General features: G+C 37.8%; 1 protein-coding gene across 9 annotated transcripts in view; it reads left to right on the top strand.

Moving 5' to 3' along the window:
• pard3ab (par-3 family cell polarity regulator alpha, b) overlaps positions 1-25791 on the top strand; it is a 327405-nt gene that overhangs the window by 256615 nt on the left and 44999 nt on the right. For 2 of the 9 annotated variants that reach the window (XR_007038822.1, XM_047369395.1), the window contains exon 23: positions 24172-24194. The exons of the other annotated variants lie outside the window; for them this stretch is intronic. Coding sequence is in view for 1 of the 2 variants with exons in the window: in XM_047369395.1 (XP_047225351.1) it covers positions 24172-24194 (23 nt within the window). In the remaining variant the exon portion in view is untranslated. The remainder of the gene's footprint in view (positions 1-24171; positions 24195-25791) is intronic. 9 annotated transcript variants of the gene reach the window in all.

The following is a 25791-nucleotide window of genomic DNA, read 5'->3' as shown; positions in this document are numbered from 1 at the left end:
TTGTGGAGAAGGGCCGATTCCAGACCTTGGGGGACCTGCGGAAGCAGTGGACTGAGTCTGGAGTAGAAACATCCAGAGCCACCGTGCACAGGCGTGTGCAGGAAATGGGCTACGGGTGCCGCATTCCCCAGTCCTGGGCTACAGAGAAGCAGCACTGGACTGTTGCTCAGTGGTCCAAAGTACTTTTTTCGGATGAAAGCAAATTCTGCATGTCATTCGGAGATCAAGGTGCCAGAGTCTGGAGGAAGACTGGGGAGAAGGAAATGCCAAAATGCCAGAAGTCCAGTGTCAAGTACCCACAGTCAGTGATGGTCTGGGGTGCCGTGTCAGCTGCTGGTGTTGGTCCACTGTATTTTATCAAGGGCAGGGTTAATGCAGCTAGCTATCAGGAGATTTTGGAGCACTTCATGCTTCCATCTGCTGAAAAGCTTTATGGAGATGAAGATTTCATTTTTCAGCACGACCTGGCACCTGCTCACAGTGCCAAAACCACTGGTAAATGGTTTACTGACCATGGTATCACTGTGCTCAATTGGCCTGCCAACTCCCCTGACCTGAACCCCATAGAGAATCTGTGGGATATTGTGAAGAGAACGTTGAGAGACTCAAGACCCAACACTCTGGATGAGCTAATGGCCGCTATCGAAGCATCCTGGGCCTCCATAAGACCTCAGCAGTGCCACAGGCTGATTGCCTCCATACCACGCCGCATTGAAGCAGTCATTTCTGCAAAAGGATTCCCGACCAAGTATTGAGTGCATAACTGTACATGATTATTTGAAGGTTGACGTTTTTTTGTATTAAAAACACTTTTCTTTTATTGGTCGGATGAAATATGCTAATTTTGTGAGATAGGAATTTTGGGTTTTCATGAGCTGTATGCCAAAATCATCCGTATTAAGACAATAAAAGACCTGAAATATTTCAGTTAGTGTTCAATGAATCTAAAATACAGGAATGTTAAATTTTCATCATTACATTATAGAAAATAATGAACTTTATCACAATATGCTAATATTTTGAGAAGGACCTGTATAAACAGTTTCACATTTCTTTTGGGGTCAGCGTGAATCCTAGTGTGTGTAAATACAGATGAATTTCTGACCATCTTGGTTATGATATGCCCATTAAATGCCCTGAATCAAGAATGAGGTGCCTTTCAGACTGTCAGTGGTTTATTATTAAACTGTGTGCTGCTTTAGTTGCTGCTGCTCTGTTGTGACTATCACAAGATTATGACTCAGACTCAAGCTAATAAGGGTTAAAGATATTATAAGGATGTTTTGCCTCGCTGTAATACTGACGATAATGTATTTAACCAAATGACAAGTATTTCAGCAAGGTTAAACACCACTATTTAAACCTCTTAGAGTGACTGCAAACAAAAATCCAGTCATAAAAACTGGTTAAAGGCCAACTGGGATGATTGTGTGAATGCCTGGTATTTTGTTTTCAGTTCAGTTACAATCTGTTAATCCTGAAGGGAAATTCAGGTGAGTATAGCTTAAAATTGAGCATATGTACTTCTTTTTATTAAAATAATTGCTCTTTCTAATAAATGAAAAGCTGTCAGCAGTTTACATTCTAAAAGAGTATTTTTAAAATTAAAATGATGCAAACTAAACAATCCTTGTCTAAAGTAAATCAAGATAAGATAAACTTTAGCCTACTTTAGTTCAGTTTATTGAAGTAAGCATATAAATGATAAGGTAAGCTAAGGTAAATCAAGCTAAACTATAATATACTAAATGAGCCAATTCTTAGCTAGTTTAAACTAAGCGATACTATATTAAGAAAAACTGACGGTAGTCTGAATATTTTAAAACAAACTAAATGAAAATAGGCTAAACTTGACTAATGCCAAGATAAACTAGGCTAAAAGTAATTAAGAAAAGCCAAACTAAGATAAACTATTGTAATCTCTGCTTGGCTGGGCTAAGCTAATCAATGCTAAGTTGAATTAAAATAAGGTAAAGTATTATGATAAAAACACAAGCTAAAATGGACCGAGTTAAACTAAACTAAGCAAACCTAACTAAAGTAAACTCAACATGCTAGAATCTTTAGTTGACTAAAGCTAATCTAGGATAAAAAAGCCAAAAGTGAATTTAGCTTCACTAGACTAAGCTAGGCAATGCAAGGATAAACTAAATATAAATAAACAAAACTAGACAATACACAACTAAACTAAAGCAAGGTAACATAAGTAAACTATACTGTGCTAAGATACAATACGCTAAACTAAAAACTGAACAAGAAATCCTGAGGTACAGCAAATTAAGTTAAGGTAATAAGCTAAGCTAAGGTAAATTCAGCTAAATTGAATTGAATAGAGCTAAACTGAACAAGCAATACAAACTTCAACCAACCAAAACTAAACTCTAATAAACTTAACTACGCTGCATAAACGTAGCTGAAATAGATACATTAAGCTAAATTATGCTAATACATGCTAAACTACAGTAGTAAGATGAACTAAAAATAAACTGATCTAGAATTTTCTAAAGTAAGCTGTGCTAGCCTAGATTAAGCTAAGCAGTGCTAACCTAAAAAATATAAATGAATCTATTGTAAACTAAACAAGGCAATGCTAAATAAAATAACCTACACTAAACTATCTAAACCAAGACAAGCCAACTAAACTGTATTGCCTAACGCACAGACTTTCCTCTGAAATAAGTTGGCCTATAGCAAATGACAGATAAGTTGAATTGAAAACCATCAAGATTCAGAGGGGCTTTTGGGATTTGGTCCAGGATAAATTTGGATTTATGGTCTGGAAAAAATAATGTATATCTGAAGTAAATATGATCAATAATCCTTTGTGATCTGAGCAAAATAACATTATTTATATATATATATATATATATATATATATATATATATATATATATATATACATTTAAAATACATTTAAAACAATTAAAAAAATATTAAAATATAAATTTTTATTTTGATCATCTTTAGTCTTAGATGATGAGAGCATGCAGAAAGTAACATCAGGTGAAATCATAAAATATCCATTACATGTATTAATTATATTTGGTGATCATCCAAGGCTCCATTTAAAATGGTTGGTGCAAGATAATTTGGCACCAATATGCATTATTTGACTTAGTTTACTGGATCATGACCCTGTGATTGTTACTAAAGTTGGATCATTGAAGAGATTTAAATTAAATAAAGAGGAAAGATTTTAATGCAATAACCACAGTCATTGTAACCTTTCTGCAGCATGTTATCCCAACTTGTGTTGGTCAAGAGGAAATTTGTCTCTAACCTTTGATCCAAACAAGAGGACCCTAATGAGAACACCAGAACTACTCATTCTCTCGGTTCCTGCCGGAGCTGTCACATGTACAACTGCCTTTCTAAGCAGCTGCAAAAATATCCACTGCAATTCATTTTTAATCGTCTGTTCTTCCTTCAAACACCGCACCGTCACAAATTTCAATTTAACAGTAGTGGTTTGAAAAACAAAAATATCCAGAGAGGCTGGAAAGGAGCCTTATATGAGCCTCTGGGAGAGGTTTTCCATTTCCTTTGCTGTTATGGGCCATGTCCATGAGCTCCGGTGGGCTTGAAAAAGACATCAAGCCATATTTAGCTCCAGACTTTCTGGATTGTATGTTTTCTTCCATTGTTGTGTCGAATTTATGTTTAAAGCTGCAGATCTTAGCAGGACATGAAATTGGAGGAATGTTTTCTGCAGAAACACGTAATGCGTTGTTACCTTGGGGTTTTAAGCGTAGGTGGGGCGGTGTAGAATCATGTTAAAAATTTTTTTTTTTTGGTTGTGTTTAAGTTTAGGCTCTCATTCAGATTACATAATCGTAGTGCTGAGACGCTTTTATTTGTTCCTCAATAAATCTAAGAGATATGTTGTGCAGAACTTCGGAGCTTTCCATCCTTTCCCCCAAGAATTGTACAGAAAAGGATTTCCAAGAAGTCTTTTCCCGGCTCATTAACCCTGTGTTTTGTCCCCGTCTAGTGCAGTTAATTAGTTAACTTCAGTAAAAACACTGTAGCCAGAATGTTGTTCTGCAGCTTTACTGGGCCTCAACATTTGCTGCATCACACGCCATCCCTGCATGAATAGCCAAGTGAATTAGGCCCTATTGTTTTATTCCTCCTCTCTCGTCTAAGAGGCAGCGGTGAATGCCGGGAAGTCTCCAGGGGATTCGGTGTGATTTGATTCCTGGCATTTTTTTTTTGTTTCCTTTCTTTTTTTTTTCCTGAGGAGGCAACGCTTCTTATTGAATCGGCTCCATTACATTTCATCTCCGCCGGGGGAATAGGGGGCCTCGGAGTGGGCCGTGTTGTATCACAAACACACCAGAAAACAGCGGTGCAGACAAACAAACAGACAGCAGTCGCCTTGCTGCTGTTCATACACTGATAAGACAGGAGAATGTGTGTATGCCTGAGCTTAATTCATCTTTACTTCATGTATTTTGGATATATGTTTAGATGCATCTGTATCTGTCTGTTTTGTTGCGGTGCCACATATGTTTGCTGTAAATGTGGAGGAGTGACGGTGACGGATCAAAGGTTTGTGGGTGTCTTACACAGAGAACGGTGACAGGTATGCGGTAGCCTGCAGTGAGTATGCAGCTTCTGCCTTGAATAAGAATCCACGGTGTTGACGGCGAAAGGTTGCCCTGCTGTGTGTCTGTGCCAGAGTACACATGGCAGCTTCCCACGCAAGGAATTACTGCAGGTCTCATTTATTTATGTAGAATTTTGCATCAGCTTTGGTTTAGAGAAGAAGTCATTTAAAAATAAAAGACAGAACTTTGGCCCATGTTCTCAGTTATTTAAAGTCCTCAAAACAGACGGCAAACAGTTTGTACATGTGCCTCTTTTATTTAATTATTGCTCCAAAAGATCTTAGAACAGCATAGCAGAGTTTGGGATCAGCCTTTCTTTAGTTCAAAAAATGTTGCTATGTTACCGGTGCATATTGGTTCTTCCATATAACTGACCTTTAGTAATAAAAGTGTCTGAGCAGCTTCTTCTCCTTGAAGGCACATGTTCTGTCACCTTTCAGGAGAGGTGTTGATGCCAGAAGCAGAACCTGGAAATTATGGTTCTCGAAAAGGGAGTTATTGTAAGAAATTCAAAGTGTTGAAAGCGATGTTGTTTGTGATTGCTTGTGGTGAGCAAATACTTGCTGGTGGTCTTGGTTCTTGGAATGGCTATAGGGGGTTGAAGCAGAGTTTGTTTAGGATCTAGACAGACAGAAAGGAGTTAAAACCTATCTGGGATGACCTGCAAGCATTTTTGTGTTTACAGGTGTTTCTTTTAATGCAAAAAAAGGGCATCCAAACACTGGAGTTAATATAGATAGAGGATAAAACGCAGCCATACCTGTTGTTTTTATCGTCTCCAGCTTTGACATGCCCACGAGTGACATCACGGTTTGTGCAGATAAACTCAGTACCTCTGTTTTTTCGGTGGAAATGTGCCACATTGGTAGAGTCACGTTTGGGAACCGGAACGGGCCCGAACTGCGTTGGTGGAAAAGCGCTAAGAGTGTGTGACTACTTATAAAGACAGGAACTAGGTCAGGTGGCATCACTTCCTGTTAAAGTGAGTATGGCGTTTCCACAGTTTTGCATGAGATTAATGTCCAGAAAAATCCATGGCAGTCTGTCTTATCTGATGATAAAATTGTACATGCTGCAGTTTGGTTGGCGGTTGCCGGAACACACACAGCAAACAAACTGCCGATTTTAAAGTATTTTGATGACACAGTTGTCATCAGAAATTAAAGAAATTATGACATCTATGAATGCTGCCTGATGTTTTGTTTTTAAGCAATAGTTTTTTTGTGTAAATATATATATTTCTTTACCATTTTGGTTAATTACAGGCAGACTGGGCACTTTTAAATGTCTAAGTAGGGTGGCGGACTGTTAGATCTTCAATTAAGGTTCCTGCTCTAAGGCATTTCTCCTGACTTTCTCCATCTTGCTGGACAAACCAACATATAAACCTTTATCTTATGAGCTCACATTTTGGCTGGAGACTTTGCTCTCTTTACCTTTTGTCTTTTGTGGATGTTTGTTAATCATTGATGCATAATTCAGTGTTCCTGACATCACATCAATGCTCTTTGGCAACTTTTAGCTGTGTGCTCAGCTGTTTTTGTTCTTATATATTTTGACTTCAGACATGGAAACTAGAGTTTTTATATGGTCCTTGGAAACCCTTTCTTTAAATGTTAAATGTGAAACCTGTCAGACATGGATTTTGAATTTTTAATTAAGTGAAAGTAATCAGGTTTTATCATAGACTCATGGTCTTACATTGTAAAACCTGGTATTTTAGCAGCAGTGTGTATACTTTGTATATCCACTGTCTGTGCCTAAAGCCCTTTTTCAAACATGAAGATGATTTCATCTAAGCAGCCAGCACACAAAAGTCTTAAAATAATCTTTGAAACAGCTTCGACTAATTAGGCAGTAACACATTTAATATAATGTTGCATAAGAGCACAAACAATCCAACTTGTTTCCATATTCAGGTTTTTTTGAGACTCTTGAGAGAAACACACAGACCAAAAAACAAACTCATTACATGTACAATCATATGCAAATCAGTGTATCACCCCAAAAACACTGTAGGACTGGAGCATCAGAAACAACCTTTCACTCTCATTATCCCCCACAATCCATTTAGTGTCAGACACCTCCTGATGTTTATCCCACTCCAGTTTCAGTAATCCCACACATCTGACCTGAACATGTCTCCTAATCTGTTTATCTCATTTGTTTGGACTGCAGTTTGACTATATGACACATTTACATAATATCTGTACCTACAGTGTGGTTATTTTACATGTTAGTGCTTATATTCACATAATTGTCTCTTAGATCCTTTAATCTTATCTTTCTAAGCCCATAAAAAAAATCAGCTTGATCAGATCACTTGTGGAGAAATGGCTGCTTTCCCTGCCAGACTGACCTGGAGCTGTGAGAACTTGCAGCTGTGACTTTTCACTCTTTTTACCACCATTACAACAAGCTCAGTCACATCCCTCTGTGCCTCAGCTGCTGCACTGTCTGGCACGCAACGTGCCAATGGTCTCGCCATCAAAATGTTGGCTTTCACTGCAGTGAGGAATATGAATGTGTGTTCTCACCACTTTACTGAGCAGAACAGGATGTCTTACTGCAGCTCGGGGAACATCTCTGCTCAGGAGGTCATCACGGCTGCCTGAAATTGTCACTCTGAAATTAGGACCGGAGCTCGCAGATGAGAACAGGGACAGAATTTTGAACCGCTGCCACCAAACTCAGGCTTTTAATTAAAAACATTTGCATAAAACAAAAATAATTGACAACTCCGGGCCAGTTTTTTATATACTGAAGGAAGCTTAAGAGTACATGAAACTAAACCTTTTCCAGCCATGCATTATATATAGCATCATATTAAAGTACATTATCTTTTTAATCTTGGGTTTGTTTTAGTTTTATATATTAAGACACAATAAAATGATTAGCAGGTTTTTACCAAGTGTACCAAAACACACCATCAAAAGGAATGTAGAATCCTGTAAAAAGCTTAGTACATCCATGATTCAGTAGCTTGTAAAACTACCTTCAGCTGCCAAAACATTTTTTTTCTTCGGTTTTCATTCTTCGTGTCTTCCTTAGTCTACTGTCATTTTGGAGAAATTTTGTCACATTCCTCTTTATAAACTATGGCTTGCACGACCCAGATTAGAATAAATGTTCAACTGAAGGACAGAGAAAATCAAAATTGACGCTAAAATACTTTGTGATAATCAGGGAAGTTCAGGATGGTGTCGATGACTGCAAGGTCAACACCACGCTTGACAATTGGTATGAGGTGTTTGTGCTGATGTGCTGTGTTTAGGTTTCTTTAAACATGGTGCTGTGTGCTATGGCAAAACAACTCTACTCCGACAACACCTCGTCTGTCTAAAGGACATTGTTTGACTTTGTAAACCCAAGCTGCCTGCCACATTTTCTCAAGTTAGTTTAACTAGATAGTTTAACTTACTACAACATGTAATTTCCCTTCTGTATTGATAGTGTAAAGGATTTAAGATTTCTGACCCTTACATATTCCGACCTTTGGGTTGATTTGTATGGGACCTCAACTGCTGGGAAGATTTGCATCTGTCTCACATATTTTCTAGTAATAAACTTTCTCTCTGTATAATGATTGACTTCAGAATGTATGGAAATAACCTTATAACCCTTCCCAGATTGTTGGGCAGCAATAGTTGCTTCTTTAAGGAGAATGTAGACGTGTTTCCTTCTTGCCGTCCATCAAGACCATCAAGCTGCCAAACGTCTCGCTTCTCGATCAGGTGATCAACAGCATTTGCTGGCTTTGCTTCTGACATTTCTTCATATCCATGGTTGTTCTCCAAACAAGAGAATTTCAAGCGTAGGTTAATTTCGCTGTAAAACAGCTGAATGATGGACATTGAAGAACACACCTACTGTTGTTTGATCAGTTCTCTATTTAAAATGATTTAAAATGATCCTCAGATCAGCATGACATATAAACTCATTGTCTATTGCTCTAGAGCAGGATATTATAGGCTATATTTCACTCAGGCTGTGTCAGCCACCATCTGCTGCTATAGGGTGAAATGAGTTTTATTGTAAATCGTAAAGACAGGCCCGTTCTTTAACATGTAATCCCTGGATCAGGACCAACAGCTACAGACAAGAGAGGATGTTGGCGTGGGTACGGTTCAGTGGCTGTTTAGGGGTCGTTTAGAGGATTTTTGGTTGGAACGAGAGCAGGCTGTTAAGAGCTTTACTACATATCCATAGTGGAAAACTAGAAACATCGGGGTATTCTTTTAGTGACTGTTTGCTGAGCTAAAAAAAAATACTGTCCAGGTGAAAAATCAAAATGATGTAGTTTTTATTCCAAATAGCAAGAGCCTTTATGTAAATCACGAGAAAGGAACTGGTTTAAAAGCAATTTGGTCTTGGCCCCAGCTGGAATCAGTGGATGCTACGTAAACGTGACTTATCAAAGAATGAATTAAATTCTAGCTTCAGAACCTCACATTAGTCCAAAAAACTGCAAAATGTTCATTTTGGTCAGTTATATGTTTGTGTGTTTGAGTTAAAAAGCCTTTCAATCCTGAAGGTTTCTGAGAGGAAAGTATAAAGAGCCCTAATATGTTTGAATATGGTAAATATGATACAACTCATCAAGGCTGACAACATCAGTCACAACTGATTTAATCACATTTAATTATAGTTTTAGTCCTATTTCATTTTTTAAGATGGTTGATGTCACATTAGCAATGTCCCAAGTTAAAGTAGGATAACATTATTCCTCTGATGTGTGTTGTTGACTAACACTGAAGGATTATGTCTCATGATTCAGTAATGTCTGTTTAGGCTGGGGGGGTGCAAACATTTTAATAGCAGGCGTGCTGTGATCAAACCAAAAAAATTACCACCCTCTGAGTCCCAATCAGGAGCCAAAGTAAGGGTTGGATATAAGCTGCATGAGTTTGTTCAGTAATCCAAGGTTAATATTGTTGTTTGACAAATCTGAGGAGAAGATCAGATTTTAAAGTAAAGCACATCAGAAGCTCTGCTTTGATAAAGATTTTATTTCAACACAACCAATATTTCTCTACTTTTTATTTTATTTTTGGAACATCTTTCCTTTGTTGAATTTAAGCTCCATGCATTTGAATGTTCCTGTGATCCACAAGCTATGACACTCTCAAAGTACTAGGTCCCACCTAGGATCAGAGAACTTGGGAGTGTAGCAGAAAGGAGCATGATATGGACAGATTTGGTCTGTAACTCGGTGCTTCTGCAGTTAATTTGTAGGTCTTTATATCATTAGTTAGGATATCAGTTGTTTGTTTTAGATGAAGATGCATTAAGCAGCAGCAGTAGCTGTTTTTCAGATCCACTTAAATATCTGTAATTTTTCTTCAGAGTTATTTCCCTTTTTTGCTCGGTAACCTTATCTGAGTCCTTTCCATTTGTGAGTAATGTTGGCCACAAGGCCGCAGACACAGACTAAAGCCCTGTGGCACTCTGGCGGTATTACAGTGAATAACAGAAAGCATGAAGTCATTACTGTGGAAATAGGTGCCACACTGTCAAACACTGAGGAATTAGAAGGAGGAGCTTTCAAAGTATGGAAAAGGGGATTTATTGTTAGTATATTTCAGCCTCTGAGGTCATGCATCTGTTTTTATGTGCATGTGTGTGTTAGTGTGTGCTGAAGGACGGTTTGAGGGCCATCCCCACCTAGTATTGACCCTGTCTGATAGCAGCATGATGTCATTCGGGCCTGTTTGGAGCCAGACTGACTGTCCGTCCAGTTTAAAACCCTGAGTTTTCAACTGAAAAATCCACCCAGCACATAATTTAAAACTACAGTAATGATATTACAAAGTACAAAACACTATATAAGTTCTAGCATTTAAAGGCACGCACCACTTTTTTTGCAGAGCCATTGGTTGTTTAATTTTCCATTGTGGTTTCATTAAGGATGACACCACAATGGAAAAATAAAAACATTAAAGCTTCCCTAAGAAGGTGCATACAAAATACTTAAACCTCTAAAACCCAAACCCAGATCAAACAGTAGGTACTTTGTTTTTTTAGACAACTATATGCACAAAACTACCAATTTAAAAGGCAAAGCAAACCTCATCTCAGTGAAGTTTATGATATGATCATGAATCATTTGAACCCCATGATGAGCAGCAGAAACAACATAGATTGGGAAAACAAAGATCACCTTAACATGAAATCAGATCAGTGCATGATGCACTGAAGGTACAATTATTTATAGCAAAAGAAAATATGATTTATTCAAACAGAACTGAAGATTTAAGCCCTCAGTTTCCAGGCTACCCACCATTCACAAAGGACCTGAAAGCAGGGAATCCATTACCATCACAAATGTCTTCATAAAATCCACTTATGGTATTTAATATTCATTAGATCCAACAATTCACCAACTTTCCTTAATAGCACTCTAACAGAGCTCAGCCACAGTCGGGCGAACTCTCCCAGAATGTTGCACATTAGTGTGGTGGTAATGGTGCACGGTTCACGTGACGATTTCCACTTTGTCTCCCACTGGGAGCCGGATTCAGACCGTCCCAGTAGGGAGAGACAGGGGTGGGGGGAGGGTATGTAAATTAGGAACTTCCGACCATTTGGGTTTAAGCTCCAGAGCAGCATGCAGGGCTAAGAGCTCGGTCTGACCCTAAAAGGATGCTGACCCACATTTGGTGTCATGAACAGCTCTTTGCAGCTCTCCGCTGTCAGACTGCAGTCCCACAGGTGTGCATGTGTGCCTCGGTTGCATGTTTTATGTATGCACCGTATTGTGCAGCTCTGACTTTTTTACTAAGTGCTGCTTTTAGCTCCTCAGTGCTGATTTTGGACTGACTTTAATTAATAACCAGTGTAAATATAACACCTTTAACCTTATGGATTACAGACGAAATAATGGACACAGAGAAAGGAGCTTAATATGGCAAAATCTTTTCAAGTGATCAAAACATAAACACAAATTAAAATCCAAACACACAAAGATCAGTCAAGTTATACAAGTACAAGGATCATAACGTGCTGGGATTTCCTTAAATGAGTAAATTATGGTGCCATCTACATAGAGGTGGACTTCAGCGCTTGGAAAATCATTTTTAAATTTCTTCAAAAAAATTTTTAATCTGTCTCCAGAAACATTGTTCCTCTAAGGTTTTTATTTCAGATTCTATAATCTTGAAAATTTGAAAGTTCAGGGTGCCAAATGTGGCATCAGTAATTTCTGTAAAGAACGGATTAACATACTGTGTTTCCCTTCACGCCAGGGCATTATTGTAAACAAGAATCTTTTCTTAATAACTTTCCTGGTTAAATAATGGTTAAATAAAAAGTAGAAATACTGGTTATTCAAAATAACTGATAGGTCAAATTTCCTTGTAGATAATATTGATGTTATCACAACCTGTTTTCCTGTTGATCTACTGCTACAACCTTTTTTATGTTGCTGAAGCACTGCCTAGATCAACTTTCAAAGAGCTCATTGTGCTTTCATTTTTCCTGAATGACCTCATGACCTTAATACACACAGATAGAGAGATGCAAAATACAAATATACTCAGTTTACCAGCAGGGACTTCGGTAGTAAAGGAAGACAAAGCTTTAGCCCACTGATGCATACAGAACATCCGAATCATTAGGGATGAAGCACATGGGTTTGCTGGAAGTTGCAGCGTGTTGCAGCAACGTGTTGCAGCATCCTCTTAAACAATTTCGAAGCTCCTTTTCCTCATGTTTTTCTGCCCTCCTCTTTGCACATCCTCCTGCTTACTCTCCAGCGGCATGTAGCATTTACTATTAATGTATTTATGCACTGCTTGTTCTCCTTCTGCTCTCCACATGCGAACATGAAGTTATTCTTGTGTCGCTTTCTTCTTCTGTTACAAAATAGCAGGAGCTGATGAGGGGTTTAAAGACAACTACGGTCATAATGAGGATTGCTTTACATCTTTTGCATAATCAGCATATTACTTCTGTATTGAACAGATATTGTTCATGAAACACAAGCTATCACACTCTCTGTTGGAATAGCGTTTATCTGCTTTGAGACGAGATCTACAGTTGACACACTTGGCAGGAACATAAAAATCGGACTGTTTTTACTTCTGCTGCGGCTCGTTAGCAGAAAACGCACCCCTTGTCTCTTCGATCTGCTGCGCACATTCCCCGCTCTTACACCCCGTCCTCGTTCAGCATGTCCTTGCACCACATAAAAATTACATCAGAGCCCTCATCTTTAAATAGCCAGTGACATTTATTGATGGGCTGAAGTGGGTCTTCTCGCTGCCGGTTCGGCCCGGGGCCTATTAAAGCAATTGAGTCTTCTTTGCATTCTGCCTTTGAAGTATTGGGAGAATGGTTGTGCCCGTCCAGACTGTGGTTAATCATTAGTCATGCCAAATCGCTCTGCGTGAAAACTGCTGCTTTTATGGCAGCGGCAGGCACAGCATGGGGCATCTGTTATAAAGCTCGTAGATAATGTCTTTTGTGGCTGTGAGAAATGGAGGGAAAGTGTACAGTGTGTTCATGGTGTGTGTGCTCTTTTATTTCCCTGGGTATTAAACATTGCACTGATGATAAGGAGTTGTCTGTGTGATGATGTGTGATGTGGTAGTCATTAACACTCAGGGTCATGTTTCTTCGTCTCGTTATTTTGCTCCGGATGTAAACTTCTACAAAGGGTTTTCATGTTCTGATGTGCAGATACGAATTACGCCTGAAGGCACTTTGTTTTTTTTTGGACTCTCGTGTTATTCAGCTTCAAAATGAACTAGATGTGCAACACAGCTCTGCTGGGAATCACCTGCAATATAAGCTGCTGGATTGTTGTGGTTAACTTTCTGAATTTGAGCTTTAGACCTTGTCCACACGTAGGCAGATATCTGGGAAAACGAATAACTTTTTATGTGTTTTGGCCTTCATCCACACATAAACTCGGTTTTACATAATTAAAAATTCACTTTTGAGCATGCGCGTGTACCTGATGAAACCAGTGTTGCCAGGTGTACGATAATTATCGTATTTGTACGATAATTTTGCTCTCTGTACGATGTACGATCAATATTTCTAAAAAAGGCCAAATGTACGATAATTTGACCATTCCGTGAATGTGTGGTTGTAATCAGTCGTCATCAGCCTTTCGCCAAAGTCTGTCGGAGTTTTTCTGTGAACCTTGAAGGCATCTGTGTCCGGATTCGAAAACAAATGCTGGAAATTCCAGCCAATCGTGCTTTTCTAATTGTGACCTACGTGTGATGGCCTCAGAACAATGGCTATGATTGGCTGAATAGTCCATGATTGAGGAAAAGAAGAAGCATTGTGGGGCTGCAGCTGTTGATAAATCCATTCCGTTCTGTCGCCACAAAGCTGCGAGTGCCTGTTAGACGCTATTCAACACATCAACATACTTGTTATTTTGGTTATGATGAGTGTACGATAATTTCCCTCAAAATACGACAATTTTATGTCTCTAGTACGATAATCCTACATTTCTCACCTGGTAACACTGGATGAAACGGACTGACAAATACTGCGGTGCTGACATCAAATATGCGACGACCATTGTTTAAAGACTCACCCGTACAGTGGAGTAAAAATGAATGATGAACTATTCCCAATCAACACTATCTTGTGTTTTATCAGCTGTATATTCTAAAACTGTGTTAAGATGTTGAACTTATTTTTCTGTCCACACAAACGAACCTTCTGGCGCCATGTTTTATACCTAACAGGAAGTTGTAATTGTTTTGAAGGATTATGATTGGCTGACATAGGTTTCGTTTTTGCACTACACTGCCCCCTGTGCGTCTGGAGTGTTTAACACAGCATTCAGTGGTTCTTTTTTTAAATACACTGCTACGTATGTACAAGGCCTTAAACTCACACGTCTGTCGCTGCAGATGGTTGCTCATACTGAGCTAGGTTCTGCTGTAGGTTTATTCCTATTGAAAGGCAGTCATTCCTTTCCACTGTCAGCACATGCTTGGTCAGGAGGAGTTGGTGCTACATCAATGACTCGATGCAATCAGCTGGATTTCTTTACATAGACAAAACTATTTACCTTCTGGCATTATAAACTGAATGTGACTACATTGTAGGATTGAACTGGGAAGTCTGTAACTGAATTCAATCTGTTTTGGTCATTGGGTTTAATACAAGGTTCATGAGAGGATATTTGTTTTGAATTACCACTGTATAAATAAACTGAATTGAAATCAGTTCTTTATCATTTTCTTCCAAGAATTCAGACTTTCTTTTAATCATTCAACGCTATCTTAATCAGTAGGTCCTAATGTTTAATATTGGAGGTGATACTTTAGAGATTTTTTTAAACATCTAAACGTTTGCAAACTATGCATAAAGGTTTATTTTTGATTCATTACATAAATACTCCCATACCTTCGTAAAACCTTTACTTTTTGTACCAGTGTTGTTCATTTACGCTAACATCTTTTAGAGTAACTCACATGTCTCACCTGTTCACCTTTGCAGAGACTGCTTTAGTTTACTGAACAAAAACAGGAGGCACCTTCAAACTAAAAGTATTCCAAAAAGTAGCTGCTGTTGTTAAAATTAAAGCAATGCATATGGATTTACATGTAAAAGGAACACATTGATTTCTCTTTATCGCTTAAATGGGCTGTACAAGGGCCAAAAGCCATTAAGTGCCCAGGTCTGCAGTGGATGATCAGCTGAAAGATGATGCATGACTTAAATCCTGTGTCAGGTCTTTGCTGGATCGTGTTCCTATTTCACAAAGACATGACATACAGATGCTAGAGATTTATTTTGGTGTGAAACTGCTTATTTGTTCCATGCCTGTCCACTTTCCTAATAAATAAAAAAAACACACATGCTACACAATATGGTGTCATGGCCATGTAGAGCTGATAAATGTGGGAAACAGTTCCTGAAGATCAAAGAAAACCATAATACCACTAGAAAGCCAGGAGAACTATAGAGCAAGACCAATTTTGAACTATGTTGGAGATTTCCTTAGATTCCTTTGTTCAGGGTCTGATTCTTGTGATTTTGTTTGAGTGCCTTTGTTTTAGTCCCCAAAACCAATTAATCTAATGAAACCAAAACCAGGAAAAGGCAAAACTTTAAAAAACAAAATGAAGTGCAAGATTCAAGTAAATCCACAGAACAGTTTCTCACAAATCTGGGCATTTTGTGTCTTCTTTGTGTTTCTTCTTCCCTGTAAAAAGCACATATTTTTAACTGTACTCGAGATCTTTGTTCGATCAAAACCAGTCGAACTTCCCAAATTTCCGTGTCTGCAGATCACAGATTTCTGAAGGATTTCAGTCTCTGCTGCTCAGCGTGGTTCCCACCGCACTGAGAACTCAGGTTTACCACATGGAGAGCAGAAAATAGAGGAAGTTCCTCTAGAGCTGTCGGCTGCAGCCTACTTCACTACGGCTAGTTTTTATTTAGTACAGAGATGCTGAGGAGAGTGAGAACATTATTTGGTTTCTTCTGGATTGCATACTAAAACAGTACCACTGTACTGTCTTTATTCATCAAAACCACGCAGTAAAAATGACCACAACCTTTTTATAAGAAAGGAGTGTTGCTGCAACCCTACGGTAAATGGGTCACACATTGGTATCTGATGCTCCTTTCAGGTATTGAAGCATGTTTGTTACTTTTCAAAGTAATAAACATGTTTCCCTCCCAGAGTTCTGGAAAATACTTGTACAAAATATATAAAAACTTTTGCTTAACCAGGAATCGTTTACTTTGACTTTTGGTAACGTGTTTTAAAACAATATGTTTGAAAGTATTTCTGAAACTGTGAACATTTCCCAAGACTGTAGAGTTTTGCTGAAAGCAATGACAAGCTCTGCCCTTTTTGGGTGTATCTCAGCCGTATTTTCCAGTAGAACCATCATTCAAAGTTTAAATGGGCCATAGAAAGCTGGATTTGGCCTGGCTGAATTGATACCTTTTACAGTTTTGGACTGGAAGTGTCTCTAAAAACTGTAAAAATACATTTTATTTTACCGCTGAATGTCCAGGCCCGTGTGTGATGAAGTCCCACACTCTAGATTTGGAAAGAGTAAAATATTTCAAACCTTTTTTAATTTAAACCTTATTTCATTTCACTGCTTTTTTTTCCCTTTGGGATTAATAAAGTTCTTTTTTAATTGATTGATGGAAAAGCCTACCTTACCCCAGTTTGATTATATCACTTTCCTAAATAATTTACAGCTCAAGTAAAACATTAACACTGCCATCCCAAATTTCCAATTTCAACAATTCACAGTAAAGATTTGCCATAATAAGCTATATTTTTTTAAACGGTATTTTAAAATTTTCAACTATCATCATCAAGGAGAGTGAAGAGAGTACCCACAAAAACTCAGATTTACTCACATTTTATTTCATGTACGATTTTTTTTTTCTTCATAAACTGGGATTTATATGTGTCTCTAACCCCTCATATCGCTTACATAAAGTCAGCGTTTGTACGGGTGCTTGAAATCACTGAAAATGCTTGACTTTTAGCGAGGTGTTTTCAAGGTTTGGAAAGTGCTTGATTTCTGTATAAAGTCCTTGAAAGTGCTTGATATCCTAACTGCACAGTTTTGTAATAAAGAGCACTCTTACAGTTTGATTAAAAACCTCAATTTGACATTTTATGTTAAAGGCACAAAATTGAGAATGACCATTTCGCCTTTAAAGAAGTCTCAGAAAGCCTTGCTGCCGATCAGAAAGGGTTTGCTCCTTTTCGTAATAATGGCGTAACCACCAGACATTACCTGATTAAAAGACCAGCCGCTGGACTGGCGGCATCCTCTGGAATAGCTATTAAGCAGACCCACTTTGAGCATGTAACCATGTCTTGTTCGTCGCGCATGTCTCCGGAGAGCAGGAGAAAACCGCATTCCAGGTGTTTGCTGTTTAAATGACCGCTGGCTCGAACTAATACAAAACATGGTTGAAACGAGGACCAAATCCTCCAGTAGCTTCCTGCAACATTTGCAAGAAGAACCTGCAGCTTTTCGCGATGGGAGAGTCGGCACTCTCGAGCGTTAAGCCATAGTAGTGGGAGGGTAACTTAAATGTAAGCTAGCTTGCAACTTTGCAGGTAAATTGCAAATAGATTGTTTGAAGGATGGATTGAGCTAGGGTTTTATGTCATCTACTGTACTTTAAAATGCAACAACGAAACATTTTATTGAAATCGCCACTAAAGGTGATGGTTTCATTTTGCAAAAAATAGCTGTGGCTTGGCAATGTTCCATCATGCGTGCCGTCTAATCTTTTGGGTTTCTTCTGCCGATATGTCCATTTCATATTAATACTATAACTATAACTATTTTAGATTGTTGATAGGCTCCCTTCATATATGTAACGCTGTGTGTGTCGTGGTTATAAGGCTCAATGAAAAAAGGGGGTCAGAGATAAAGACTGCTCTGAAGTTTTGAACTGGAAAAGTTTGAAAATTTGCCTTGAAAATGCTTAAAAAGTGTTTGAATTTTACTGTGGGAAAAGTGTACGACCCCTGTAAAATGGTACAGAGATATGGACACTTCATAATTGACTACTAGATTGTTCTTGTAGTGACCTTATAAAATTTATCAAATTTATAGTTTTCCCACAGTACAATTTATAGTTTTCCCACAGTAACAGTTTGTTTAGGGGTTTAATTCTTGCCTATTTCTGTCTGAGGAAAAGATTACCTGCCTTTTCCAACTGAGAAAAAAGGCGGGAATCACCATAACAACAACTGTCTCAATATTCTAGTTGCTAGCTTTTATCTCACTCAGGAAGCCATTTATTTAGTGTAATAATCGACCATCAAGCAAGTTCAAAACTCTTGATCGGATAAATAGAAGGGAGTTGATTTGCTCCGTTCAAAATTTCATTTAACCTTTTTCAAGTTTAATGTTGGTTTGCAACAACGAATAAGCTGACTTGTTTCCAAAGAGGTTGTTATTTGTTATTTGTTTTGTTAAATTAAGTGTCTGTTTCTTGGGTTTTCCTCTTTCTTCTCCTTCTCTCCACTTTAATAAGTCTTAACTGCATTTGAGATTAAGAGACCTCCTGTTTCAACAGCTCCAAAGTAATTATAGCCAACTCACTTTGACTCTTCCATTCACTCACACACACACTCATAAAGCCCCAAAAAGTTGTTCCCATATTTAATTAAATGCAATCATTTCACCATAGTAGGAAAAAAGGAAAAGGCTTATTAATCTAATTAGGAGACTCTCCAAGCTCCTTATGGAGCTTGTTGAAGATTGGAGCAATGTGTGGATCTGCATGTTTGGATCTTTTATTTCAGTGCGGCACATTTCAGTGGTGATATCTATCGGCCTTTTTACCGAGGCTCTGAAATGACTTTGCTGTGCTGAATAAGGCCAGCAGCTGCTGCTCGGTGGAGATTTGCTGCTGTAATAATGATGGTCAGAACAAAACGTAATTATTTCTTTCAGCTGCCATTTGCTTAAAGCAAATTAGCCAACGTGAGGAAGCATATTAATAGTTCAGCAGAGGGACATAAGCTCTGATTTTGTGATGGAGTTGGTGGATTTTTACTTTGATCTTAGACTATGGCTGCATGGTAGGGTTGGGTAGCTTCCGGCCTTCTTGATCTCTTAAAGCCGTCATCAGATTATATCTTGGGATATAATACTTTTATAACATAGCCCTCCTGGATGGGTGGACTTTTTTCCGTAACTATTTCTGTAATGATGCAAATCTCATCAAATTTGGCCAGGTAGTATATTACGGTGAGAATTAAATAGATTTTCAAGTTTTTACTTTCCTCAAAGTTTTGACCATGCTTTCAAAACTAATTACAGCAATGTAGTCTGATAGTACAAAAAAAAAATCTTTGATTTGCATGTAGTGGATGGAAAAAAATAACAATTTATACTAATGTTGTTACCAGTTTTTTGACATGGATAATGATAAAAAAAAAAAAAAATTAATTTATATGATTTATTTTAACCACTAAAAGTGCACTCGGTTACAATTTCATAAAGTTAATGAAAATTTTTGCATTTTCTGAAATATTTTATTGTTTATATTTGATGAAGGCTAAAGATCATAAAAGTCATTGAAATATTGTTTTTTAATATTGATAAATTGCGAACTTAAAAAAAAAAGGAAGATAAATCTTTTTAAAGAAATTTTTTAATTGAAAATGTTTTTAAATATATTAAAACATTTTCAAAATCATGTTGCTGGATAGTGTTTTTATGGCAGTCCTTAGAAGAACATGTTTTGTGTCCATCTGATCCAGGTGAAGCATAGAATAAACTGAGACCTGAAGGTTGAATTAATGGTCATATTATCCTTTTGCTGTCTGTAACTTTGGGGTATTCTGTTGTAATATGCCTCTGTTTCTCGAATTAAATATGCAGCTTAGAAATTCTTTATCTTATTGTTGATCTGAAAATTGTTATTAAGGTTTAACAATTAACAGATAATTCAAATCTAAAGGCATTTTTAAACAGATAAGCCTGCCAGCATATTAAATGGAGTGTTTGGTTCTTTATCCATCATATTCTTGGACAACATCCAGTCAGCTCTACTTTTGCTAATTTTTTCATAGTGTGACCCACAGTCTTCACTGCTTCAGTTGTAATTATTTTTTTATCTTTTTTAATGACAAAGTTTTTTCCCTTGGCATGTTTTCATGCTTAGGCAGATTATCAGAATGACTCTTGCATCCTTCTTTGTTTTCCCATAAATGATATTTAAGAACTTTGTCATGTCAGTTTTTCACGTCTTGTTGATGAGGGAGACTCGTGCCAATAAGCCACCTCATTGATTGGTAACACGCAGAGGAAATCTTTTATTCTTTTATGATTAAAGGGCTTAAAATTAGTCCCCATTACCTAATGTTTTCAAGATCTCAGGTCACCACCTCCACTCTATCTCTTCTACATGTCCTGTTCCATATTACGTCCACTTGTTGACGAGAACCAGACGTCTCCATGCTGGTGCCCTCTCTGCTCCGGACATCAACCGGCGTCAAACCTGCCAGCTTGTTGCTCTCATGGGTTGAAAAGGAGGAGGACAATTTAGGATGAAAGAGACAGAGGAGAGTGCTTTTCTTAGTTCTTTTCTTCCTCTTTTCCCCCAGCAATCTTGGGAAATGTTCTTGACGAGAAGGAAGTTATAGTTTAGTGGGGAAGGTAGGAGGAATGAAGTGTTGACAGCTTTCTTGCTTCAGGGAGGAAAATGTCTTTTTCAGTTTCTCTTGATCTGCAAGGTTTTTTGGTAGATTTTTTTCACCTGCCTTTTTTATCAGGATTTTACATTTTCAAGTGTTTTAAATCAGTTTTGCTACTTGTTTTTCTTCTGTCTTGTTAAACGGCACATATGCAACCTGGGTCCTAGACAAAGAGAGCTTGAAACTGTCACACCCCCTCTTCTCATACTCCTGTAGACCTTTCTCATTTTTCTTCCAGTGTCTTAATAGAATTTGAATAGTGAACCTGCCAGACCCGTGCAGGACCCATCGATCCCTTCCAGCATCCTTTCCTCCTCCCTTAAGGATAATGGATTGCCATCACGTCCACTCTGAGCCCCAGCCCCCATCTTTCGGGCCTGTTAGTACAAATAATGACTAATCAATATGCGCTGGAGTCCCTGTGAATGTCGTTTTAACACTTGATTTATGCTAAACACTTTCTTAGACCTTTTGCTTACCAGCTGGTCAATTTAACCAGTCCCAGTAAAGTCCTCTCCTCTCCTCTCCTCATCTGGACCCTAAAGATACATACTTTACTCTCACTCAGCGATCCATTTTGGATGTATGTGGATGGTAAACACCCTGGTATTCCAGCCCTCTGCCTCTGACTGCGACATGCAGATTTGATTGCTGATCTGAGTTCATTGCTCAGCTGTCTGCGGACACGTTCTAATGGCTGATCACTGCATCAAGATGGGATTTTTCTCAACTTTGTCATGTCTGCCACTTCAATCATGGTGTGTTTGATATTTCATCCATGCGTGATCCCTGTACCTAATGCGATTTAATGGCTGGGGAGGTCCAGTATTAAGAATGTGTCAGCAGGGCAGCAAATAAAGCTGATGGTTTAAATATTTCAGGGTGCTATGCTTTCTCTGGAGAAGTGTTTGCCGGCTCTGGATAAGTGTGGAAATAACAATAAGGAGTAATAGGAGAATATTTGTAACCAATTCATTCCACAATCCTTTCGTTCACCCATCCTCCTGTTTATCCATCCATCCCTTCATCCATTCATGCATCTTATTTATCCATCCATCCCTCCAATTGTCTATCCATCTATTCCTCTGTCCACCCTCCCCCCTTACATTTATCCTTCTATTTGTCCATTTGACATCCACCCAAGTATCTCTCCATCCATCCACTAGTTTGTCCATCCATGGTAAATGACCTGATTTAATGTAACACTTCTATTCATACCAACCACTCAGAGCTCTTTACACTACAGCTACATTCACCCAGTCACACTCACAAATGTGCACACATTCTCTACAATGATGCAATTGGGGGTTAACTGCCTTGCTCAGGGAAATGAGGAAGCTGGAATCGAACCCACAATTTTCAGATTCCAAGACGACTACTCTTCCCATCTGTTTGTTGCCTTATTCCTCCATCCATCTATTCATTCATTCAGCTATTTGTCCTATCCAGTTTTCACTTTATCAATCTATCTGTAGTTTGTTTATCTATTTGTTTGTCCATCCATCCATCCAGCCTGGTTTTTGCAGGCTCCTGATTCAGAGACTGGCCACTGTAAAGACATTTACTTACATTTCCTAGTGAAATGTACTTTCCAAAAGGCCCTTAAATGGACCTGGAGCCCTGAAGAATTTAAGTCCAGAAATGTGTAGTATGCATCATGGAAAATGTCCAGGAACCCAGACATTGAGTCTAAAAAAAACTGTGTAATGCAGATGAAGTAAAACGACTGAGGTTCATCTTGGAGAAGCTCAAACCAATGGTATGTTGTTGTAAATAGAGGTTTGTAAAGAAGTAGCAGGATTTGCCTGGTCGGTGAATCTGCCTTCCCCTCCCAGTAGATCTGGTTTCCATGGATGTATTCAGAAAACTGCGATGACAGTGAAGACCTCCCCTGGTCTATCCCTCTGTTGCCCATTTTGCTGGCGCTTGGCTCAAAAGCTTGGAAGAAATCATGCGTTTTCAAGGTCATATTGTGCCGCCTGTAATCAATGTTCAGGCTCAGGAGAGGTTTGTTGTTATATCCTAAGATTACAGGTTTGATTTTTGCACCAGAGACTCATTTTTTGACCTGAAACGCTGTAACCTAGTGGTAACACTTCTGTTTTTATTATTTTCAACAAACAGTACTTTAAGTACAAACACATGAGCAACGATTGTTGATACCTTATCACAGACAGTTAGTAACCTCTGTCGCTGAAAGGTGTGCAGCCCATTCTCCCCACTTTTCCTTTGAAGATGGAGCCACCATTACCAAGAAAAGGTCATGCTTTCTAATTGGAAGATTTTGTTACCTGATGACTGTCTGCTGGTTAAGAGCTCTACAGTCAGACTTATGTCATTTCTCCTGATTTGCTTTCTTTTTTTTAAGAAGCAGTTTTCTTGAGCTTAGCCTCGTCTTTTCTCATTTAAGGGGCAGTTCTGATTTTCTGAAGTAATTTTTTCTGAAGCAGGAATAGTATGGGATTTGATTTAGGGATTTTCTAGGTTTGATATATGATGGGGAATAGACACTAAATTGAAAAATATGTTATTTCTTGGTACTAAATTTGTCTCTATAAAATGTATCCTACTTCTCACCATTAATCCATTGATCCATAGATTCATCCACACACACACACACACACACACACACACACACACACACACACACACACACGTGTTGGAAACCTCAGTAAAGAGATAAATGGTGTTGGCCTCTTCAGATATCTTTAGTATATTTTATTTTCTTTAATAATTTCTGGATGGTGACTATGCAAACAGTTTTCCAAATCAAAATTCCTTTTAGTTCACTGAAGCATTTGAATGCTTGCCCATGGGTTAATACATGATTATTTGTTTAACATTTACCCCAAAATGTTCAAATGTTATATAGAGTAATTTAAGAATTTCCAACTACATCAAAATGCATCTAAATAAAGAAAACAACTAACACATTTAATATCCAGATTGTGATTTCCATGTTTTGAAGCAGAATGTGTCAAAGTTTTGACATTACTCCCAGTTTGGACACTTTTGGCTCTACTCCTGTGTCTCATTATGTCTCTCCCTTCTTTGGGTTCACTTTATATCGTTTAAGTAACAAGTAATCCTCAATAAAAAGGAGCTTATGCGTTTTTACTGTTTTTTCCATATTTTAACATTTAATGCCACATGTATCACATCCCGATTAAGTGTACTAATCCCTAAAAAAAACACAAGATTTGGCTGAACATGCTGCATCATTAGCACTAATCCACACTCTATCCCTGTCATGTTCCTTCATCTATTTCAGGAGCTAATTTCTGTCAATTTTCCCTTCAAAGAGAGCAGATGTTGGAATAAACTGTTGTATCCTGTCAAATTTTTGGATTTTTATTTTTTTTACTGCTCCGTGGATGCTGAATATTCCAGTGATCGCACTCTCACAGAAGCAGGTAATTACAATGATCTATTTAGTAATAGCTGCTGTAGTTTTATTTTCTAGTTGTACTAAGTAGACGTTTCCCTGGATTGTGTAATTGCATTTGCATAAATAACTGCAGGTGGTTTGTTTGTCTTGCCTGGGAGTAACAGGAAGGTGGAGATTTGCAGTTCAAGGTAATGCAGAGTAATTGGTCACACAGCATATTTCAGACGGTTGCTTTTGTCTGCACATGTATGTTCCAGTTTGCAGTAATTGCAGGTCATTGCCTTGTCCTTTGTGGCAAACTTTTCCATGAAGACACAACAACACTGCTTATGCAAATAGAGCTTTTATCTAGTGACAGATGTAACATTGCTTCTTTCTAGGAATGACAAATATTGGATATGATTGGATTTTCCTATAAGATGTATGGACATCCAGACTAGCAGTAGCATGCTAAGTTCTGTTTTCATATGCTTCTGAAAGTTGTTTTACTCTCAGTCTCAGAAAAATCTCAAAGTATTTACAGATTCAGGTAGATTACATATATTTTTTTCATTAAATTGTTTAACAATATCCACTAAAAGAAAAGTCCCATGAAAGGGTCAATGTGTTGTAACAAGACTCCAGTTAGTGGATACCAATTTACAATAATTCTCAATTTCAAAAAGCCTAATCATCGGATCCCAAGAAGTCTGAAGTATTTTTCAGGTCAGGATTTGCGATGAAAACTAATTGGAATCCAAATGTTATTGCTCACCCATTTTCTAAAACATACATCAGTCCATCCATGTGGCTATTAATTGCTACACCCATCTATCTGATTTATTCTTTCTTTCTTTCAATTCATCCATCCATCTATCCATTCTTGTTTTTACTGGTTCTATGTGTAAAGCCTGACCACTGGATACATCTCTGTCCTGGGATACAATGAATTTTATAAATTATACTACACTAAAAATATGCTGACAGATATTTGTAATGTATATTATATTATAATGTAGCCTATAAATATTTAGCAATCCTCTTTATACATAGTTTTAATTCGTTTTTAGCAACGCTACAAATACTTTATAAGCTAGTATTTACCTCATATATGGGAATGGAAAAATAAAGTAATATTTCCTTGTCAAATTGCCTGCCTGCATTTGTGTTTAAAGGTCAATGTTATTGTTTATCTATTTATTTCTCCAACATTCAACAAGAAATGGGCTTTTACCAAAAAGCACCAGGTACAATATATGTTTACTTGCTAGACTATAAAAGACAATTTCCAAGAAACTATATTACAGATATCACATCTGGCCCAGTTATGTGAGAAATATGGCAGAATTTGTTGTTTTTTTACTGTTATTATTTTTTATTTTAGTTTCCTAGAAAACAACATAAAAATAGCTCATACTTCATCTCAAAAATATGTTTTCATCTAATCTATTTTAAAATTTTTGTGGATCTGATTTGTTGGCTTTGGGGTGCTGTGTTGGATCAGACCACTGGAGTCAACCAATCAAAGCAGAGCTTGCCTTTTTTTTTTCTAAAATGTAGCAAATAAAACTGCTGACCTCTATTTTCAGTTAAATCACTTAAACTATGCAAGACGATCACTAGAAAGCTGTAATAGAGAAAAC

Source organism: Girardinichthys multiradiatus, chromosome 6 (genome assembly GCF_021462225.1).
Source record: "Girardinichthys multiradiatus isolate DD_20200921_A chromosome 6, DD_fGirMul_XY1, whole genome shotgun sequence".
Taxonomy (NCBI): Eukaryota; Metazoa; Chordata; class Actinopteri; order Cyprinodontiformes; family Goodeidae; genus Girardinichthys; species Girardinichthys multiradiatus.
The sequence above is the reverse complement of the archived record's forward strand: the minus strand, read 5'-3'. Positions and strand labels throughout refer to the sequence as shown.